The sequence below is a fragment of the Lepisma saccharinum genome, chromosome 21 (genome assembly GCF_977018435.1).
Source record: "Lepisma saccharinum chromosome 21, izLepSacc3.1, whole genome shotgun sequence".
Classification (NCBI taxonomy): domain Eukaryota; kingdom Metazoa; phylum Arthropoda; class Insecta; order Zygentoma; family Lepismatidae; genus Lepisma; species Lepisma saccharinum.
In genome coordinates, this window is record NC_139249.1 from 59,462,238 (window position 1) to 59,485,419 (window position 23,182).

At 38.7% G+C, this 23,182-nt stretch overlaps 1 protein-coding gene across 1 annotated transcript in view; it reads left to right on the plus strand.

Moving 5' to 3' along the window:
- The window catches only part of LOC146004325 (ubiquitin domain-containing protein 2), an 80,156-nt gene that overhangs the window by 45,005 nt on the left and 11,969 nt on the right, over positions 1-23,182 (plus strand). The window contains exons 3-4 of the mRNA XM_083143083.1: positions 9,846-9,968; positions 16,731-16,849. Of these exons, the coding sequence (XP_082999209.1) occupies positions 9,846-9,968; positions 16,731-16,849 (242 nt within the window). The remainder of the gene's footprint in view (positions 1-9,845; positions 9,969-16,730; positions 16,850-23,182) is intronic.

Genomic DNA, 23,182 nt, shown 5'->3' on the forward strand with positions numbered 1-23,182 from the left:
GTTGTCTTGTAATCAAGGGGTCCTGGGTTTGATACCTGGTAGAGGCACATGGCACAGAAGTTTGGATCCCACTTTAAACTGTAGGTCCAGTCCTGATTAGGCTTTCGGTGCATAAAGTGGACATAAAACAACAATTCTATCAATTTCATCATATTGAACTCGTCTTCATCTTCATGATTAGTCAAAACTGGCAGAAAGGCGAAGTAAAATAAATCAAATCACATTAAAACATCTGCACCCTATTTATGAGTGTAAGGATTATGTAGTCCCTAAAACTGGTGTCTGGAGTTTGGTATGTGCCAAACAACAATTTACATCCTTGTTTTGTACAGGACTTGGCTTTGAAGTATCTGAGGAAACTAAGGAAGAAACAATATTTGTATTGCTATGTAGTCATCATCATCATCAAGATGTCTTGCACACGAGACATAATAATTTTAGTAATACTGCCTCATTAGGAAAGTAAAGAACATGGCAGCATCCTGCAGATCCTCATGGTCTGTAAACAAGGTCTTTGGAAAAAGTGTGAAGGTGTCAGGTCCATAGTACAGGGAGGATGATCAAATGTGTCCCAGTGCAATTCATCACGCAGCAAGGTCTCGGTCTGCTTGGTGCTTTGCGGGTGTACATTGTCATCAATGAGAGAGAGCTTGCCTCTGAGGCAGTTCTGAATACCCTGACGAAGACATCTAAGAGTAGCACCAGGCCCTTAGCCAGGCAGGGGCCAGCCCCCCCCCCCCCCCCCCCCCCTTGGCACTGCCATCAGCCCCCATTGACATTGGGTAAAACTATTTTGTGTAATTTGTTTCCAGTGAAGAGTGAGAATTTTAAAGATAAATCCACAGAACATGAACAGCAGCTATTACATTCGTTCATCTTGTTTATGAGCAGAAGTCTAAGTAGCTGCAAATATTTTGAAGATTATCTAGACTTTGTAAGTTCTTTCATAAGGGGTCTTCTTTATCTGTACCTTCACTGTCCCTGTTGCGACCTCCCGTTTAGACAGAATCTGTGACTTTGATGTCGTCATGCAAATTCCCTTCGCATCTGCATCAAAGGTCAACAGCTCTCAAGATTTGGGAACGAAGGGGAGTGTCATTGCTTCAGCCGGGCGTGAAATGTACTGTAGGCAATGTGATTGAATATTGTGCGTTCTTTTGTGTGTGATATACATGTCTGTATCATCTGTAGTATTGAGAGTGCAGTGGTCCCCAAAGTGTGCACCGCGGCACCCTGGTGCGACGTGGCTGGGTTTTAGGGTTGCCGTGAAATGCTACATTATTTTCACTGAAATGATTATATTGTTCCAAATATTTGCTCATTTAGTACTTTTTTACATGTAAAATGTTTCTGAATTTGAAAACTGTGTATAATTTTTTTTAACTAAAGCAAGCAACCTAACCACACTAATTTGGCGTTGCAAGTGCTACAGCGCAGAAGGAATAACTTGGTGACGTCATCTCCCACCTTCACCTCTCCTTCCAGAAGCGAAGGCTATTCGCTAGAGCGCACGACAAGGTGACGTGCAAACCAATCGAAATCATTCTGAGGGGTGATGCAGGCGTGCAAACCCCCACACTGCTACATTAGTCTAACAAACCGCAGCTACGAGCGAGGGATTGCAGTCTATTTTGTTTCTTTGTTAGGGAGTTTTTTTTTTGCTGGTTTTGTCATTGTTGTACAATGAGCAGTGGCGTAAAGAAAGGTAAGCCCTTCCACAGCGAGGCAAGAGAAATAGTTTTCATTGTGTATAAGTACTTTGATTGCGATGAAAACAAAACCACAGCTGTTCACAGAACATCCGTGGCGACACGTGTCAGTGAAAGATCCGTGTGGAGAATTTTGAAGGAGAAAGACAATAGTGTTGCGAGTGCGAGCAGGAAACCTTTTTCAATGGCGGGCAAAAACCGACCGAATGTCCAGCAACGTGTCACAAATCTGGATTCTTTTGATGTGCCGAACAATCCATGATTTATACACGAAAGGCATTCTTCTCACCGTACATAAACTGATGAAGGAACTGCAAGAAAATATTAATTTTAAGGGTTCGCGTTGGTCGTTGCGTATGATCATAAGAAAATTAGGGTTTAGATTTAAAAAGCATACTGTAAGAAGCAGGAAGCTACTCCTTGAACGAAACAGCATCGTTGCGTTGCAGGGGGCGATCATTTTTGCGTGAAGTTAAAGAACTGCGCAGAGGGCAAACTGCTGGTCTTTTATTTACATGGATGAAAGTTTTGTGAACACACATCACACTGTCCCCAAAGTTTGTTGGATACCAAAGATTCGGGGGGGGGGGGGGGGTAAATGTGCTAACAGGAAAGGATCCCAGGTTTATTATTGTGCATGCCGGTGGTGAAAGTGGATTTGTGGAGGGGGCGAAGTTAGTGTTACTTTCAAGAACAACTTCTGGGGACTATCATGGAGAGATGAACACTAACAATTTTATGTTGTGGTTCGAGGAAAGGCTTCTTCCCAATCTGCCCCCAAACTCTGTTATTGTGTGTGACAATGCTCCGTACCACAACAAGTTAGTGGAAAAAAATCCCATCGTCAAACAGCAGGAAGGATGAAATGAAGTCGTGGCTGTCATCTCACAATATTCCGCATGCAGAAGGTTTGCTGAAAGCTGAATTATATGAAATAATTAAAATAAACAAACATGAAAGAAACATTAGCAGTGCTAACATTAAATTGAAGATTGGTAGTTTGCACCGCGATCTTTACTGCTCATACTCTTACTCGTGTCATGGTTCCTTTCATAGTAGTTGGCAACGCTGACTTAGCAGGGAATGACCTCACTGCCAGGTTATTCCTTCCCGGCTGTTGATAGGCGTACATTCTGACCAGGGTGCCGCGGAAAATTCTTGAAACACTATGGGCGCTGTGAAACAAAAAAGTTTGGGAACCTCTATTGTAAGGGATCATATCAGTTTCAATCAATTAACACTCCAAGAGATGGTTTAAAAGATGTTGAAAAATGTAGTATCTCTATGATATTTATAAATTTTATATAAGTTAATGACACCCCTTAATACTTTTAACCTTTTGAAAAATAGACTTGGTTTACAAAGCCCCCCTGATAACCCGTGAGCCCCCCCTAGAGATCAATTCTAGCTACGGGCCTGAGTAGCACAGTAGTTATCACTATTGATGGTTGTGTTACGGGGTATGAAGTCAATGAGTAGTGCCCTACGATGGTCCCAGAAAACAGAGGCCATCAGTATTTTGAGATGACGCAGTTTTAATTTCCATGGTTTTTGCGGCGACCGAGCATGATGCCGCTCCCTATTGGGAGTGTAGTGTAGTCTCAGTGTTTCATCCCCTGTAACAGTTTGGTCAATGAACGCATTGCCGTAGTGCTCATAATGCTCCAAGAACATCAATGCAGCTCCTATTCTCACAACTTAACTTTGTGGTCATCTGTCAGTAACCAAAGTGCACAGATTTTGTGATAGAGGGATGTTCACTGACAATTTTGTACACAACTGTATGTGAAATCGGACATTATTCATGCACCTTCCTAAATGTGAAGCATTGATTCCCGTGAATGACGCAGTCCAATTTTTGTTTTCAAGTGTATCCACGATGCCAGAGGGGTTCCCATGATTGATCTGTGTCATGAACACCTGTTCGCCCATTCTTCAATATTGTACACCACTTCTGCACACTTGCCACATTCATGACTCATTTAACATAGATTGCAACAAGTCTCCAATGTATGTTGCTGGCTTAAATGCAAAAAAACAAATGCCACACCTTGCATCTGATTTGCAGTCAGCGTGTTCATTGCTACAGTTTGGTTGGTGCCACCAATTGCAGGAGGCAACTGTATGCACCACACTGAACACAATGAACAAATGACCAGCCAGTTGCATGGACTGTGAGCGCAATGTTCTTTACTTTCCGAATGGCTTACATGTTATTGCTTCCCAAAATATTGACTGAGCAGCCAGACCTTTTATGCTACTTATCTGTGTATATTTTCCTTTGTAAATTAAGATAATTGACAATGCGCAGAAAACTTAATTTGTGGTTAATTACATACATTTTGATGTATTTAATTTTAACTAGAGTTGGAAGTGGTCTGAAAAAAAAAAGCTTTATTCCGTGGCTTTTATGGTTGGGCTTTTTTCAGCTTTTTTCCCCAAAGCATCTCAAGTCGATGAAAAATGCATTACTTGACTTCATTTTTGTTGTTCCAATAGTATACTTATATAATTTTCAATGAATTTGGCATACGAAGGTGCACATACCAAAAAAAAAAAAAGAAGAGAGAAAATATAGCTACGTCTTTTAACATACTTATCAAATGTACCATCATTTTTTCTTGAACTATGTCTAATATAAAAAATTTAGTATCCAAGCCCTTTATATTTGTATTTAGCATACAGTATTCCTATTCTGGCTTTCAAGAGCATCATGGATAATTTGATGTAATAGCTGCAAAACCTGGTCACAAAGCAAGCCTTGTGTAGTGGTTTTCAACCGTGGTTGAGGTCAAAGGGCAGTAAATTAAATTTATAAAATTGATGCTCTGCTCAAAAATGTTATCCCTTTCTAATTTTTTTTAACTTTATGCATTAATTTGCACCCTTGAAATGAAATATTAATATAAATAAATTGTCATATGTTCAGTGGTGGCTTGTGGTGAACCAAACTGTATGGGTGATAGGTCACAAATTTGCTCTTCTAGTAGGCCTAATGTGAGTTTAAATGATGAATTTTGTATAACAGCTAACGTGATAAGAACCTGATACCTTTGTGTTTACCGAATATCATGTTTTACATGTTTGCATGTACATAAATTTAATAATTATTTAACAGTAATACAAAGATCACGAAAGATGGAGGAAGAAATAGAATTTAACAGATTTAGTTGTAGCATTTTTTAACTTAACAGAGGGGAAAATTCGAAGAAGTGATATTAGTTTATTCACAGGTTGATAATCATAATAACAAATATTATTTATGTGCATTGAACGTGAAAATTACTAGTAAAAAGTAACAGAAAAGGTTTCGTGTCTAACATGATTAATTGATATGGCACCAAAGTAAATATGTCACGGAAAAGGTGATGTCTGTCGTACAGAACATCTGCCAATATACTAAGTAAAAACTTCAAACTTATCAGAAACCTTCTTCAGACATGCTTGTAGCGAAAGTTCCTCCAGGACATTCCAGATTTTAGCAACCGTGTTGTCAACAAGTTTTTCACGTTTATTTTTATTTTCCATCCAGACTCAGACTCTGTTAGAAAAACTTCTCACCATACTGTTTATCGTGACGAACGCACTACTTCAGCACACAACTACCGAAAAACTTCACTTAGTCCATTGAAAGCGAAGGAACAAGTGTCAATTCTTGCAAATACTATCAACTTACCATATGCTCGTTTTAATGTCTCTGTATTGCCCGACAATTTTGCCAAGTTTTCTGAAATTTGTAGTTCACAGGTTCCTGTTGTGGCTCCTGGTGAGCCAAATTGGAATTATTTAACAACCGTCATGAAAAGAAATTGTGATATTCGTTTTTATTGAATATAATATTTTAGGTTGGTACCTATTATTTAATAATAAAACGAAGCTCATGAAAAATGTGAGAAGAATAAAAAAGCTAACCGTATTATGTCGTAAGTTAACAGAAGTTAAGAAAAAGAGATGGGAAGTTGCCAGAAAATTTTGCCACATTATCGGGAATTTTTTGAGACGTTCTAATCAAAACATGTATTTAAATCTACATGATGTACACAAAATCATTGTAATCCAAATATACTTTCCACTAAACACATAGCAAAAAAATACTCACATATGTGATAACTTTGCAAGAAACAAGAATCTGTAGCCGAATTCCGTGACTAGCATACTGGATTACAAAGCCAGGGGTCCCAGGTTCGAATCCTGGTCTGTGCATGGGTGTTCTTTGTGAGTGTCCCTCCATGAATGTCATTATATCATCACTCATTATCATAGTCGTGATTAGCCAAAAGTAGCAGAAAGCGACACCCTCATTGGATTGGACATTACGCTATTTATTGCACTACGAGTAAGTCTTAAGTGAATAAGATTATGGAATATAGAATGATTTTTTTCTCTTATGTTAACGTCCTTTGCTTCTGGCAACTCTTCATCGTTGTTTACAGTTCTCCGGAGGGAGGGGTCAGCTTCAGCTAGGTGGTTAGGTTTGGGATGATGAAACCTTCCGTCAAAGCACAGCTCCCATGCATGTTTTCTCCCCAGTTGCCTAGCCTCTCCCCCTGCCCGGTCTTGCCTTAGAATTCTTTCAGGGACGTCAAGTGGTTGGCACCCTGCCAGATTTCTCTTGCTGTAAAAAACCCATTCCGTATTTCCTCACAGTAGCACGCAAACTTCACAATTGTTGCGGGAGAATAAATACAAAACCGATATTCGTAAGCAATGAAATATTTGCAATTCAGTCAATGTGAAAGCTATAATATATAAATCTTAATGTAAAGTTTGTTCACTTGTGCTTATACTCGGCAGTGCGGCGTCCGTATCGTCCTTATGAGCAGCCACCACTGCATATGGTATATGTCTAGGCTTGTTGAAAAATATAAAAATGTTTTTCAAATAGTTGGCAACCATTGAATCTAATGAACTCTCGCAGCCTGGTACTGGGCCACAGCCTGCCAGTTGAGAAACACTGCCCTAGGTCTGAGGCAGAAACTGAAATAAATTGGCCAACAATGACCCCAATAAAGTACTTTTTTTTAAAATCTGGCTTTCTGGCAGTAAAATTTTGTTTCTTTAAGTTCACTTTATGCTCATTGTGATTGGACCTGCAGGTTAAAATGGGACCTGAACCACTGACTCCATTGGGGAATGAAGTGGAACACCTTTATTATAAGGTGGCAACATTACTTTATGCCATCAAGGATGCTGATTCTTTTATATATATAACATTCAATCAAAAATCGTGCCATTTTATAACAAAAGTAGTCGCAATAATAGTTGCATTGGGCTCTAAACTGCCTTGTAGTAGCAAACGTATCTAGATTATAATGCAGTATTTGCATATGTAGTTCTGCATACAAATTATGAATAGTAATATTTTTTGTCTTCAAACATATAATAGTTTAATATAAACATTACTTCATTTTTGTGACATCTTTAAGTTCACTTTATACTCTGATAGGCTAATCAGGAGTGGTCCTACAGTTTTAAAAGGAATCCGAATCATTATGCCATATGTCTCCACTGAGGAAGGATCAAACCTGGTACCCCTTGATTACAGGATAACAGTCTTACTACTATGCATTGGGTAGGCATATACTCACAAACAACAAAAACATTAATATCTACAGGGTGTTCAAAAAGTCAAGCAATCAAAATATTGAACGTACATAACTTTCATACAAAAAGCAATAGAGACGAACCTTGCATTGGGAATTGACTTTGACTATGCAGATATTTTTAAAACTTTAAGAAGTTGTTGTAGGAAGTTAAAGAAAGACATGCAGTCGCTTGCAAAAAGAATTGATGTGTGTCGAAGGTATCTGGAAGTATTTTTCAAATTGGCAATGAATTATATATTTTTATACATTACAAACAATTTATTTGAGAGATATTCAGAAAAAAGTAAGTTTTTACAAATTATGAAGGCTACTGGCAACTAGAGAGTTGAGTGGGCAGATATGACTCACTGGAAGGAGGAAAGTCCACTCATTCGGCCTGCCACCTGTCGGGACCTAAGCTCTCGATATGCAGTGCATGGTGAATGAACGCAGGCTGATGCCATCCCTGCCTGGTTCCTTGCTGGGCGTAATCTACATGCTTCCAACTGCAGTCGCAGGCTAACGAGTCACACCCGCACGGGAGTGGGTATTCACAGTTCATACAGGACTTTGAGCATGGGCTCCCTTGGGTAGAGAGTACAGCACTACAGTAATCACTTTGTAATAACTGAGCAGATGGTTGGAAATCTCAATATAACCCCCCCCTCCCCATGTCCACCACCGAATCACTTGGTAATAACTGAGCAGATGGTTGGAAATCTCAATATAAACCCTCCCAATCCACCACTGTGCCTGCTTTTTCCGTAAAGTGCACAAACAGCGTGGCGCTCACTGAAATATTTTCCTTAAAAATTATTAGTTCATTTTCACAGCAACAACTCGGACGGGAAAACAGTACATCCCAAAACAGAAACAAGAATGGGCACACGGGTGGCGTAAAGTCACACACACAAAAACTCCCGACATTTTGACAGTAGCAGAGGTCGAGAAAACTGGGCATTGTGAGGAGTTGGAGATGCGCTTGTGCAAGAGAATTCCTGCAAGCACTCATCAATCCAACAATAAGATGCAAGAATATCACAATTAGTTCTGTTCGAGCGGCGTCCACACATGCACTTTTGTATTAAATTCGCTATAACTTTGTAAAGAACAGAGATATTTCACTGAAATAAAGTTTGCACTTCAGAGCAGTCTTTAAAGTTTTACCTTTCATGTCAGAATGTCTGTCGTCCTCATAGCCACACCTCCAACTGCAATCTCGTCCCGAAACCCAGAATGGCTTTCAGGCGCTGCTCATCCGAAATGCCCCACGATGACTGCAGATATATATTTTTTGATGTCATCTAGATCTGTTGGCTTTTCCGCGTACACTTCCGTCTTGACATATCTGCACAGCCAAATGTCACACGAAGCCAGGTCTGGTGACCTTGCGATCCATGATGTGGGTCCTCTGCTGCCAATCCACCTGCCACCGAATTCCTGATCCAGGAAGTTTCCAACTGGAAGAGGAAAAAGGGGAGGGGGCACCATCTTGCTGGAAGTACTAGTCATCCTCGGGCACCTCGCAATGCTCTCCCTCACTGGTCAATCGTCACTTCGCAGTAAATCCACGACACTTCCTGTCTTCAGAAACTTTCCATGCAACTTGTTGATGCTTATCTTGACCGGGGCCTTTTTGTGATACACACTGCTGAACTTTTGACGCACGAGAACGAACGATTTCAGCTCTGCATACCACAGAACGCGCTGCCTTCTCTGAATTGATGCCATATTTGAATCACCTGGTCGCTCACTGTCACATGATCCTCTAAATGCACAGTATTTCTAGGTACAACTTTAAGGATTGCTGTGCAGTACAAACTTTATTTCATTGAAATATCTCTGTTGGTGACAAAGTTATAGTGAATTTAAATGTGTGAAGGACTTTTGGAAAACCCTGTATATTATCATTTCTTACAGTACTAAGATGCCAGGGGCCTTGGGTTCAAATCCCGGCATGAACATGTGTTTTCTTTGTGAGTATCACTTCAATTTCATCATATCATCACTCATCTTCATCATTGCCATTAGCCAAATATGGCAGAAAGGCTAAAGAACAAAAATCAAATCACATCAAATTATTATTTTTAATTTCTCTGCAACATACAGAGCCTGTGATTTTTTAGAGAGAGTTCAATACATGTAATACTTTTCTTACAAACACAGTAAAATTTAAAAACTTCTTTTGGTTGAATAGGTTGTCACATATATTGAATCGGGAAAAGCAGATCTTTCTGCCAAAGTTTCACTCAAATATTGCTGCTCTTACCTACAATCTTATCTAGTCAAACCCCTTACGAACCACTGGAAATGATCCCGTGAGCTACAGGTAGTTTGCGATCGATGGTTTGACGATCCCTAGAATAATGCATAATTACTGCATGTAATACTTCATGTGTAGTACGTGCAATGTTCCTTTTCTTTTACAGTCAATTTCTATGTAGGAAATTGTCCTCTCCCTCCTCCCTGTTATGGATACCAGAATTGCAAGCAGTTGGAAGCTGTAATAAATGTATCTTTTCTTAAATGTTCATGTACAATTTTTTTCCAGGTTTCCTGACAGAGTGCTATGATGAGCTTGGTAACAGATATCAGGTGCCAGTGTATTGCCTCTCATACCCTGTCAACATAGTGAAGGAAGGTGCCGGCAGGGACTCACCTGCTGAGTGCTCAGGTAAGATTTCTTGTAATGCAGTGTACAACATTTTCCTTCCCTATCTATCATTTTTTCTTCCTCGAGGTATGCATGATTTTGTGATACCTCGTTGTTCCGAAGCTCCACTTAGTATTTCACCATTGGCCCTCAAGTTTGTAGATTTGTAGAAGACAAGTCACTGCCATGTTGTGATTCCATTGTTTCCAGTTATTCCCACGACTCATATGGTTGAGCTCTATATATATTAGGGTGGATAAAATGTGAACTGAACAGGGCCCACAGAATGAAATCAAGAAGGTTTGTTTCAAATGTAATCTCCAATGTTACACAAGCACTTGTCCCACTGTTTCACCAAGTGGTGAATATCCTGCTCGTAGAACTCCTTTTGCTGAGATCGGAAGCAGTTGCAAACATTGTCCATAACTTCATTGTCCAAGTGGAAGCGCCGACCCTTCAATGCCTTTTTCAATGGACTAAAGATATGTATGTCGCATGGTGATAGATCAGGGCTATATGGTGGGTGTTCCAAAACTGTCCACCCGAACGTCGCCAACGTGTTCTTTGTAAGGTGACATATGTGCTGCACATTTTCATGCAGCAAAACCACTCCAGAGGACAACAGGCTGGGCCATTCGGCCTTGATTGCTGCACTCAAACAGTGGAGGGTACTGCAGTAACAAGTACCGTTGATCGTTGGACCATGGTCCAGCTCTCAAGGAGAAGGGGTCCTGTATGATTGAAAAAACATGTAAGCATCACTTTGCCACTACTCTGCACCATGTTGGACTTCTTCGGCGGTGGGGAGCTCTGTTCCGTTTTCATTTGATCCACCCTCATATAAGGACACAAATTTATGGTAAATGAAAATTGCCAAAAGCAATAAAAATATCCTACAGGAGTTAAAAAAAACAACATTTTTTGGACATTATTTTGCACGATAAATTGGAACAACATACAAAATGCCTGTAGATTGATGAGCTACATAATTATGTTGGTGTAGATAGTTTGGATGAATTTAATTATGCAAAGAGAAGGGGAGAAAATATTGCTTGACAGTTTGTATCTCTGTCACAAACACACATCTTTCGTTGCCATGTTTCTTTTCTAATTTCTTAATATTTCGCTAATAAAATTCAAGCACATGTCATCACTGAGGTTGCCATTACATGCAATAGCCTAAACATTCCATTGGGTTTTCACATTGTGCCTGGTATGTACTCAAGTTGTCCTTTTCTTCAGAAGTAGGAAGAGAAAATGGAAAGTAATTTACCCTCGGAAATAGCAATAAAAGGAGGAACTAGAAGAAACCTCCTTGCTCATTCTCCTTGTACAGTTAGTTAATGCATTGCTCTTACTGCACTAGAGTGGGTCGAAAAAATCGATTTTTCGAGTATCGAATTCTAATTGGGTGCAGAAGTGGTGTATTTGCATGCTAATCAACGGAAAAATATTGAAAAAAATCATACGTTGAATCTTCAATTCGCGCAAAGGGCCTAAAGTTTGGAAAAAATGACAAAAAATACCAAGTTTTACCTTTATGCTCAAAATATACAGGTAACGTTTTTTGGCATTTAATAGCATCTAAGTACTTCATGTTATTTGCGTGATGACAGAAAAATTATATTTAAAAACCATGCGCTACATTTTGAGTTTGTGCAAAAGGCCTAAAATTTTAAATTTAGGTGAAAAATTGGGTTTTTACCATTTTACAAACAGACGCACTGTGGTATTTTAAATTATAAGAGGCCAACTTTCTTAATAATACGTTAATGTGAGTGATTTTATACATTCTATTTTGATAAGAATACATCATTTTGCAGCTCTTGCCCATTTCACATTTTTTTATAATATGACCCAGAACTCATCACGAGGAGGTGGCTGCAATTCGAGTTCCTACCCAACCATCCAACCAAGTAGGGTGTGTTGAATTATGTTAATTTAGTCAAAGACATTGTCTTAAATTCAGATTTTTGATCAAATTTTGGATCTTGAGAGCAAAGTTTTCTTGTCCGCACACACTTTTCCTGCAGACTGTGTGACAAGTTTGACGCATCTTTCAACAGCTTGGGTATGGCATGGAAAGTTTAAAAAATGAAACACAGGCAGAGTTTTATCTTGCAGAACTGACGAAATGGTCTCTGTTGTCTAGCTTTCCATCATTGGAGGGGACGATAGCTTACATTTTGTCCGATATATCAGCTCAATGTAGTCCGTGGCATCAAACTCTATTGAGGGAGTCGCAAAAGTTCTAACAGACTTCCCCTTTGGATTTCGAGTTCTTGCCTTTAGTACCCTCCTGTAACCCAACCCACTATCATGGCCAACAACATGTTTTCTGGGTGACAGAAGAACGCGTTTGTCTCAATCACAGGATCGATGATTCTTTTAATGTCATCTGGCAAATGTCTCGTTGTTTGAACAACCTTAAAGATATGTTTAGGACCATATTTCACTGACTGATATATCTTAACGTCGAACCAGACGGGAGCATACGTCTTCACAATGTAGTTTACAGAAGTTGTACAAGCATCTTGAGTTCGTTGGTAGGACTTGTTTGGGAAATGAACAACCGTAAGACCTGGTTTGCACATGTCAGTCATCGGGAGTGACTAAGAGGTCCAGGATCTCTTACAGCCTGATCTGGAGCACATTTTCCTGTCTGGATTGCTCTGACAATATCCAGAAGTTACTGTTGGTCTTTACAGGGATCAGTCTTATTTACATTGATTTCATCTAATTCAGTTGCTTTGAAATTTACAACTGGTAATTTCTCACAATCAAGCAGTTGTTTGCCGATTATCCCAGAGAATGACGTGGGTCCCGTCGTCTCTCCGTCCAAGTATTCAAATAAATGTCTGAAGGTAGCTCGTTGAAGTAAGCAAATGAACCACTGCAATGGGTGCTGGATTTTAATCTCTGTGTTGTGGATAACACCATTTTCCACCCTGTGTTTGTTGCTGTGCCATCTCAAGCAATCGCTTCTAGCTCATTAATATCAATATCATTATCTTCCAGGTACTTAAGGATGCACTTGGCTATTTCACTACCAGTTCAACTCGCCGGTGTGACCTTACCGACATATTGCCCACCAGGCTCACGAATCATGCTCCTCTTTCCTTGCTCTTGGGTATATTTTAGCTTCTATTTTTTCTTGAGAGAAAGCATTATCTTTTCTACCATCAAAGTATATTCCCTTTGTTACTATGGGCCGGTCAGTATCGTGTCCTACAGCCTGTCGTGTCTTCTGTTTTTCTCTTCTTATCTTGTTTTTATCCATCACTAGCGACGTATCTATCTCAGAAATCATTCCAAGATCATGCAAAACTCTGGAAGCGACAGCAGCTGTAACTCTATCAGAAACACCAAATCTATCACTAACTAAAGCAGTAGACTTTAATTTCAACCTCACTTGAGATGTAGAAGGAACTGAAAACAAATCAATTTCACTTCTTAAAATACTGCGTATATTTGTAAAGCGACAAAACCCCAATTTTTTACGAAAGTTTGAAAATTTTAGCCCTAATGCGCAAACTCAAAATGAATCATGTGATTTTTTTCAATATTTTTTCTGTCATCAGCCAACTAAAATGAAGTAGTTAGACACTTTTAAAAGCCAAAAAAACGTTACATCTATATTTTGAGCATAAAGGTAACATTTTGTGTTTTTTGTCATTTTTTCCAAACTTTAGGCCCTTTGCGCGAACTGAAGATCCAATGTATGATTTTTTTCAATATTTTTCCGTTGATTGGCATGCAAATATGCAACTTTTGAGCCATATTAGAATTCGATACTTGATAAATTGATTTTTTCGACCCACCCTAACTAACACTTTCTAGGCCTACACTAATATGCCATCCCAGAATCGTGGAAACCTGAACACTGGTTGATAATTTGAACAGTTTTTTTTTGTAGAAACAGCATCCAGTCACTTTGGTGTAAGAGTTGGGGTAAAATGCAGGATCACGGAAGAGATAATTTAGTCATTGTTAGTTCTAACCTCTATATGATTTTGTAAGCGAATTTAATGTGTGTAATTACTCCTGGTCCACCCAGGGTAGTTTCCTTCCTAGTCCACCCAGAAGCCAATTTGTCAAATAAAGATATACCTGAGATTTTACTCTCCAAACCCCTTTGATTCCAAAATTAATGCCTCATTATCAAGTAATATTAACTGAAATTATTTAGACATATGTTCAATGAACGTTACAAATATTAGAAGTTGAGATATTGTGCAATTTTTTTATTTAGCTTATTTTATTGAAAGGAAATTTAATTTAGTTTTTAGCCATAAGTAAATTACATTCAGGTTAGTTGCTTTATAACAGTTGAGCATTGGTTTGCTGAACACATGAAAATTACATAAGAAATATGTAATGTACTTTAACCTTTATACATTTATTCATCCCTCACCTGCTATTGCTTATTCCATCCCCAAGACACACATTGGCATAGTGGTCACGTACAACTCAATCCCCATAGCTCCAAGTTCAGTTGAAAGGTGCCTCACAATAAACAATATCCTTGCACTAGAACTAAATAAGACAACCAAACTGCTGGAAGGTTGCTTAAAACACAATTATTTTCAATTTGAGAACAACTTCTACCAACAGTCCGAGGGCCTTGTCATAGGCAGTCCTCTATCAGCTCCTATAGCCAACATAGTTATGCACCTGGTTGAAAAAGAGAAATAAGAGATACTCGATGCTCCAGACCCCAGAACTGCAATACATCAGGCATGGTAGGTATGGATATGAGACAATAGTCGCATACAATAAACTAGAACAACTCGAAGTTTTAGCGGAAAAACTGGACATCATCCACCCCAGACTCAACTTTGCAGTAGAACAAGAGAAGCATGGCAAGATCAACTTCCTAGACTTCACCAACTCAACAAATTCATAACCACTGTCTACAGAAAACTGGATGAAGGCAACATTCACTTTCCAACCATCCACCCAAGCAAAAGACTAATGTAGCCGAACTTTTATCAGATAGCCTTGTCCTACTGTTCCAGAGACGATCTATGGGAAGAGATAGCCACCATCGCAGAAATAGCTCTAAAATGTGGTTACTCAGGGTCCCAATTTTCCAGTTGGTGCAGCAAAGCAGAAATACAGGTCAGGCACCCTACCCAGCCACAACCAACTCCCAACAGCAAGGGTTGCCTTCCCCTACCATCTCAACACTTACAACTGCCTATTGAAAGCCCTTCTCCCGTACATCAAATTAGCACACAAACCCAATGCGAAAATAGCTGACAAACTAAACAAACACAAACGGTACTTCCTCTCCCCCCTTGATAACATGGGTGTGTATGGTGCGAGTGCAAGGCACGTTACACCAATGAGCCAATCAGATCTATCAATGAAAGAATGCAGCAACACCTGACTGACTATAAAAAATAAGCCCAACCTACCACTCGACATGCTAAGCACATCAAATATAATAGCCATGAAATTCAAAAGGTGCATGTTAAGCTGCGATGCCAGGGGTCCCAGGTTCGAATCCCGCTCGAACATGGTTGTTTGTGAATGTCCATTCATCAATTTCATCACTCATCCCCATCTTCACAAATTAGCCAAGAGACACAAAACGCGAAGTAAAATAAAATAAATCAATCAAATCAGAAGGTGCATGTGAAACACATAGCCCACATGTTCATAGACACTAAAATCAAGGAGAAACATGCCATCAACCATCATGTACTTCCTGCACGAGTTAAACATCGAGAGTGGACAATCACTCCACACGTGGATTCTCGAACTGCAACAGTCAAGCAAAAGAGCAAGTTCCATCGAGAATGATGGCAGTGGCCACAGAAATTAATGGAACTACACAACAACAAAAACAGCAGGTTCACAGAGAAATTTATTACCAAGGTTCTCTGTATTGTAACCACCTTTAAGTGTAAGATAGTTACAAATGGTAACTACACTAAATATAGCAGAGTATAGCAGAAGGTCCATGAATACATTTGATCAGATGTCTTTGTTGTTTCAATAATTAAAACGTGTTTTGAACTACTGACAATAAGCTTATTTATTACATAATTGTTCAGAGAATTCTTGAATCTATTCTCATTAATATTCATTATAATGCAAATACAAAGCATGGTCCTTATTTAACAGGACAACCAAAGTATAATTATTATGATATAACATTGAAATTATTTCTTGTCTCTTACAAACTAATACTAATAGACGACCAACCTAGTATGTGTGCACTCTGGGGCTGCTCGGGAAGGAAGAACTCCTTAACAGGCAGAGCTTTCTCTCCCCAAGCAGAGAATTTCACATGATCAAAAACAAAGGACAATCGTATACACGAAAGCACCAGATCCTTACATTTTTATATTTCCCGTAACGAGTATGTTACAGGATCTATTGAACTTTAAAATGTTATACTTGTTACAGAGGTGTAACATCCTACATACCACAATGTTAATATGGTATTCCCTGCATTTGTGTAACTTTGGGGAGATGTTCTTATTTTTCCTTACATTTAAAGATCCATTAGATGACTAAACTTTGATTTTGAAACAATAAAACAGTGAACTCCTGGCCAGTAATGGTTGCTCGTTTTGTTTGTAATTGAAGTGTAGCGAAGTTATCTTACAATACAATACAGCTGTGTGTGGAAATTTCACAAAGCAGTGGTCAAGATTGTATTGATCTTACCCTAAGAACACATAGAAGACTTGTGTTACTGTAATATAGAGCCTTGTGATGTGATTGATATTCATGTTAGTCATTTTAAAATTTTTATTTTTATTTTTACAGAACCTGTTGGGAGTGGTACAGAGGTTGTTTTGAAGTTACGGCTGTCTTCCACATGTACAGATACAAAGCTTGCTGTCTTTACTAATGATATCATAGCTGTAGCGAAGAAAAAGTTACAGGTGAGTTACATGAACTATCTGTAGGTTTATTGTAGACTACATAACAACCTCCAATGCTGTTTTCTTCATTTAGTTACATATTTGATTCTTGTGATCTTTGAACACACATTCATATTGTTAAGAAGTTGACATTTCATGCACAAGTCATCTGCGTAGGAAAAACTAGATAAAGTCACAGCAAATTCCTTCATTTGTCCTCTGAATTTGATCTTTGTCCTCTTCAGGGATGGAAGGAAAGAAAGAGTCGTGGATGGGTTAAACATAGTTAAGTAGTTAAAAAGAATTTAAAAGTATAATGATTTTACAATTCTTCCATATCTGAAAATTCGGAGAAAACAAGGCACATGTGATTTTATCATGTTTTTCAAATTTTCTCGTGATAATTGAGTCTGTTCCTTTATGTCTTGTTTAATGTCTCTAAAAAGGTAGGATTTGATAGTGAGAGGAGTCTTGGTGATCACTCAGTATTTACCAGTCTCAGTAATCAATGACTAATAACAAAGATCATTCAGTCTCAAGTTTGCCTCAATATGGGGCAGGGTGATGTTGAATCCTTCAGAAATACAATGAACTTTGAAGTAGCAAATAGGAAATATAATTCACACACATCGAGAGCAGTTGATTCATAAATGTGTAACACATGCATTTTGTCTTTTTCTAGAATTTTTGTTAGGTCTGTTAGCAAACCAGCAAAAAATGCAGTTCGTTAGCAAACCAGCAAAAAATGCAGTTCAATATACTTTATTATTTTTTAATGTACGTACTCAATTAGGTATACACTGTTCTCTCTCTCTCTCAAGAAGGAAAGAAAGAAATAAAAATGTAAGTTGTAATTCAGTCTGGCATTGCTGGAATCAAGAAGAAACTGACATATACAGTGGAAACCTGATTTTACATTTTCTTGCATTATACATTGAATCTTGATGGTCCCAACATAGCAAAATGTAATAAATATTTCCTCGATTTTACTTTTTCACGCATTTTAAGTTTCTTCAGCTTGGTCCCCTGAAAAACGTAAAGTCGTTCCAGCTTATCATATTATTGTAGAATAAGGATACAGAGCATCTTATGGTTCAACGTACCATAAAGTAGCAACTACAGACAAAATAATCCGTGAATGGTACAGAAAGTTTTTGCTAATTGGTTACCTGCATGCTGCTAAACTGCCACGCAAGAGACTCTTGAAAAGAAAAAAAAAACTTTGTGAGGAGCCTGCAGAAGTCAACATACAGCTTAAACAAGGAGTTACGGATGAATCAGTTGAATTTATACTGCGTTCTCAGTAGAGGTCATTGTGTGAAATCATACTGACTACAGCTTTTGCAGGCATTGAGTCTTTGGGATTGGTATGTTTGTTTCAGTTACCGTGTTGAATTTCAGCAGCACATGGTGTCCTAGGGGTTTGCCATGAAGCTGGTTTCCAGTGATGAGTTGACTTTCCGTGTGTGGAGGAAGCAACACTTGCATTTGGGCAACAGAAAATCTCTATGCAACAGTGCAACATGTCAGTCATTCGTGAAAGGTGAACATGTTGTGCCATTTCCTATTGTAAAGTCTACAGACAGTTTCTTTTTAATGAACTTTCTGTTACTGGTGCACTCTATCTGGACATGCTATAATAATAATAATAATCCTTTGCGCAACAGTCCATGAAGGGCCTGGGCATACCTACCGACTGCCGGTCTCCCTCCCACACTTTCTCTCATCACCTCTAAGCGTGGAGATCTTCAACCAGTATTGGAATAGTCGGGGGGGTCAGCCCGACGTATCCCCAGCCGTTATAGTAGGTCGTCTCGACCGGATTACGCTCACTCACTCGGAGCTTCCCAATTTCCTCACGATGGTGGGTTGCCACCGGCCCTATACGTAGGCCGAATAAATTCCGACCAGAACCGGATTCGAACCTACGCCGTCCCGCAGCGAACGATCTCAAGACGAGTGAACGCCTTAACCCGCTCGACTACGGAGGAGGACCTGGACATGCTATAACATTGGTAAATCCCTCAGTTCACAAGAGGATATCAACACGGTAGAACCCTGTGCCACTTTTATGGTAATATGTTCATGTCTACAAGAGTGACAGTTTCGCACCAGTTTTGCATTTATTTCAATATCATCGGAATGGGCACTGCTACTAGTAAAACCCAGACTGGACAAGAGTATGAATTTCTCTCCATGTTGCAAGTGGAAGCTGTTTTTTAAGTGTATTTTTAAGCTACACGTGATGTTTGAGAATTATGATGAATAAATATTTACAGAATCCCATGTATTCCTTATGGAGATTCAACTTCAACTTCAAGTTACAGCTAATCAAATGGGAGTTTCGACTTTTCTGACGACCTAGAAATTGTTCAATGTGTCCTTTTTCTGTCCATGTACTTTTCTACATCATCGGATGTTTGATATTCCCAAGAGAACAAATAAAATAATGCTCTCGTAAGCGTAATGCATTTCTCCTTGCCTTCTATGGCCATCCTGGCAGTGTTGCCAAACCAGTAGCATATGCAGGATTTCATCAAGGGGTGGGGTTATTTCTAAAGCTTTCTCCAAATTCACATTACCATTCTTTTCTTATACTTTAATTAAATAATAATCATAATTAATTAATAATACTTATAATTTATTAATTAGTTGAATTGCTATTAATAATACTACTAATACATAAATATAGTATTTATGAAAGGAATAGAACGAAATTAATTTCTGGTCATTCGATTTTGACAAATTATAGGAGCATTTTTTTGTTTCTTTGATACGAAATAATTGTCCAGTCTTCGAGGTGAGACATTTTAAGTGTGAAGAAAATCCATAAAAACAAGAAAATATATTAAAATAAATTGAAATACGTAATCAAAGTGTGGAACTCATCTAAGGAGCTGCGGTGGTCTGTTCGGAGGGTATCTAACAACAGATGTTACCAAACGTGTGGCAGGAACTACAGGGTGCACGAGGATTTGCTACGGAAAATACATTAAGGAAAAACATCTCTAAAAGTTATAATTTTAAACATTTATTGAAAATTCCAGAAACAAGAGCAAAGTACTGTTTTATAGATCGAACTTATTGAATGAAGCCACCTTCAGCTTCAATCACGGCTTCCAGACGACCCCGGAAGCGTGAACAGGTGCATTTTACAACCTCAGGAGACAAATCTTGAAATACCTGGCAGATTCTCTTCTTCAGCTCACCTTTATTGTTACAGGCAGTCTTAATAGTGATCCTTTCAATTGCGCCCCACACATAATAGTCAAGAGAATTGCATTCAGGTGAGTTTGGAGGCCACATATCAAGGGTAACATGGTCAAAAAAGTTAGCCTCGAGCTACTTCTGAGTTTTCCAGCTGTGTGTGCTGGTGCAGAATCTTGTTGGACCACGTATGGTCTTCCTGCGGCAACTTCTTCAATCCGAGTGCTCTCAGAATGGCCCATATGTCGAGAAATCTCATGGATTGAGATGGAGGTGTCATTGTCAATTGAAATGAAAATGTTACTTCTCACCCTCAGTTCAGCTCGATTTTGTGTCTTTCTGGGAGCCACAGCCTCCACATCAAAGTCTGAATCCACCAACTGCTTCTTAATTCTCTGAATTGTCCTCAATGGCAACTTCAACTTGTCTACGATGTTGTTATTGGTCATCTGGTGCAGATAGAGTAGATTATCACCTTCCATCTCCACTCCTCAGGCCACTCATAATCATCCAATTTGTTTGAGGTCTGCATTGTTTGAAGTCTTACTGATCAACTGAGCATCTGGAATCAAAGCATGCATCAAGAAAATCTTGTATATTATCTGTAATTTCCTGTTTAAACTCGTGCCAATTCTAATCGTGCACCCTGTATATTACAGGATTAACATTTGCTATGTCTGCAAGTGAGGATGTTGAGTACCTGTAATGTTTTACAAAAACTTGGCGATTTTCTGCATCTAATAATATGCTTTTTTTGCTCTGTCCATCTTGGACCTAAAGAAAATTGGTAGGGTTGGAAAAGAGTGGATGGATCTTGCTCAGGATGGGGACAGATGGAAGGCCTGTGGTGTTGTTTAAGGCTAGAGAGTTAGTTAGCATCTTGGCTACTTTTTTATTGAGTCTGGAAACCCTGGAATGAATTACAAAATACCCCGTATTTCTTATTTAATCTTACTTTTTAATTAACAGTTTTGTAGAAATTGAAAAATTTTAATGATTTATGAAGAATATATTCTGGAGACCCAGGTTCAATTCCTGGGGTGGGTGTTCTAAGGTCGGAATTTTTCCAGCCTTGTCCCTGCATAAAGTAGCTCTGGGTCTTATCCAGCATCAAATCATTGGGTACCATCGGGTAACCCTAGGGTGTACAGGTGGCTGAAGTGTGGTGCTTATCAGATGATCTCCAAAATGGCCAAGATCAAGAATATGTGGAACCCCTAAAATGTGCCCTCATGGCACGGTGCTATATGCACAGGGAACTTTTCCTTTTACCTTACAGTGCTGAAATGCATCATTGAAGGTCACAAATTGAATACACCAAGTTTCACCAAATTTTAGACTTGAGCTATCAGGGTATAGTTAAATCAATTTGAAATTACATAACAAAACCGTTTTTAAAAATGTTTTGTATCAAATTTGAACCTGATCTGTAGTTGTTGACTTGAATAGTGATTTTACATATGAACAATCATTAGAGGCACATACTTTTGGTAAATAAAAAAGAAGCAAAATTTCGGTACAAAAGTGGAGTCAATTTAGGGTTCAAAACGGTAAATAAAATAAAATTTCGGTGTTATAGCGGTGAAAAATCTGATGAAAATTGGTACAAAATAACATTTTGGTTTTAAAATTGTGAATATAATCCTTAATTTGATTTAAGAACTACACTTATTACACAAAATTAACATTTCACTTCTAATAGCACATTTATGTAGCTATCCGAGTATTAAGTTTATTTCTGTGTAAAGCAGTCAATTTTTGGTTCTCCAATATTAACAGCAGAATTAATCAATTTTCCGTGAATTGCATAACTCACAGGATAATTCAGACCTCAGAAGGTGTCTCGTGGGAAATAAATCCTAAATTTCGTGTTTAAGAGTTTACTTCGCATTTTGCAGTTCATTTCGCATTATTTCGTGACAAAACGTTGTAGCAAAATGCATCTCACACCTTTCAAAAACTGGAAAAATTAACACTACAATGTTTTTTTTTGACATTTCGTTTTTTCTTCAAAAATGAAATATACATGGCCCTAACAATCATGTATAACAGATCTTTTTATTTTCCATGAAACAAATAAAAATTAATCAAACTGCTTCAGATAATTTGAACCTTAAGACTTGTATTTGTATAGGTCATACTTTTCTTACCCAAAATTGGATGAGGCCTCCCCGATGGTACAGTGGTAGCACCATTGCCTTGTAATCAAGGGGTCCGGGGTTCGATACCAGTGGAAGGACATAGTGGTTCTGATGCCACTTTAAACTGTAGATCCAGTCTCGATTAGACTTGGATGATAAAATGGTGTGTAGCTTTGTTTGAAATAACTCTTATATTTAAATTTCAAACAATTTATTCTTAATTAACCATGCATACCTTGTAATCCATAAATAATCTTCATACTGTGTGCTATCATGAGGCTTTCAAACATATCATTTATACAGATGCTGAAACTCCATCTGCTCCTGTTTTACATGGGTTATTTCACGTGAAATCACCCTCTGTATGGGACTGCCTTGACGAGGCGAGGGGGTCTTAGTTGGAAGGCCTTTTCATCATCATTTCATCCATTATTCATGTACATCATTCATGTGCTCACCATTCCATCATGTCATTCACTTCCCTATAACTAAGGGTCCTCCTAGAGGAGGCAAACTCGATAAAAAACCCTATCCCAAGGTGTTTGTTGCGTGTGCCGATGGGGCAGTGTTGGCTTCAGGGGTAGTTGCAGTCGCGAACTTGGCCTCAGGGATTTAGGCTTGGTCGTTGAGTAGCCTTCATTTTTGTGGGTAGGCCTTCCTCGATGTACAGGGAGACTTTTTATGGACCCTGCTTAGAAAATATATATGTATATGGGTACAAAATCACCTTCAAACTGAGGGAAACATGTGAGCCTGCCTAGTATGTTGGAACAGACAAGTAACGTCATGTCAGTGTCACGTTACCTTGTAGTTAGCATTCTTAATAACACCAATTACAAGGATGAATCTCACACCACAAAATAACTTTAAAGAACCTGTCACTATTCTTTATTAAAAAGCAAGTTGACTATGTGTCTGGTAGTGATGTGCCCGACATAAAAAAACTGCTCATCTTAAACCTCATAAAGTCAAGCACAGATCGCCAGACTAACAAACAACCTTCTTA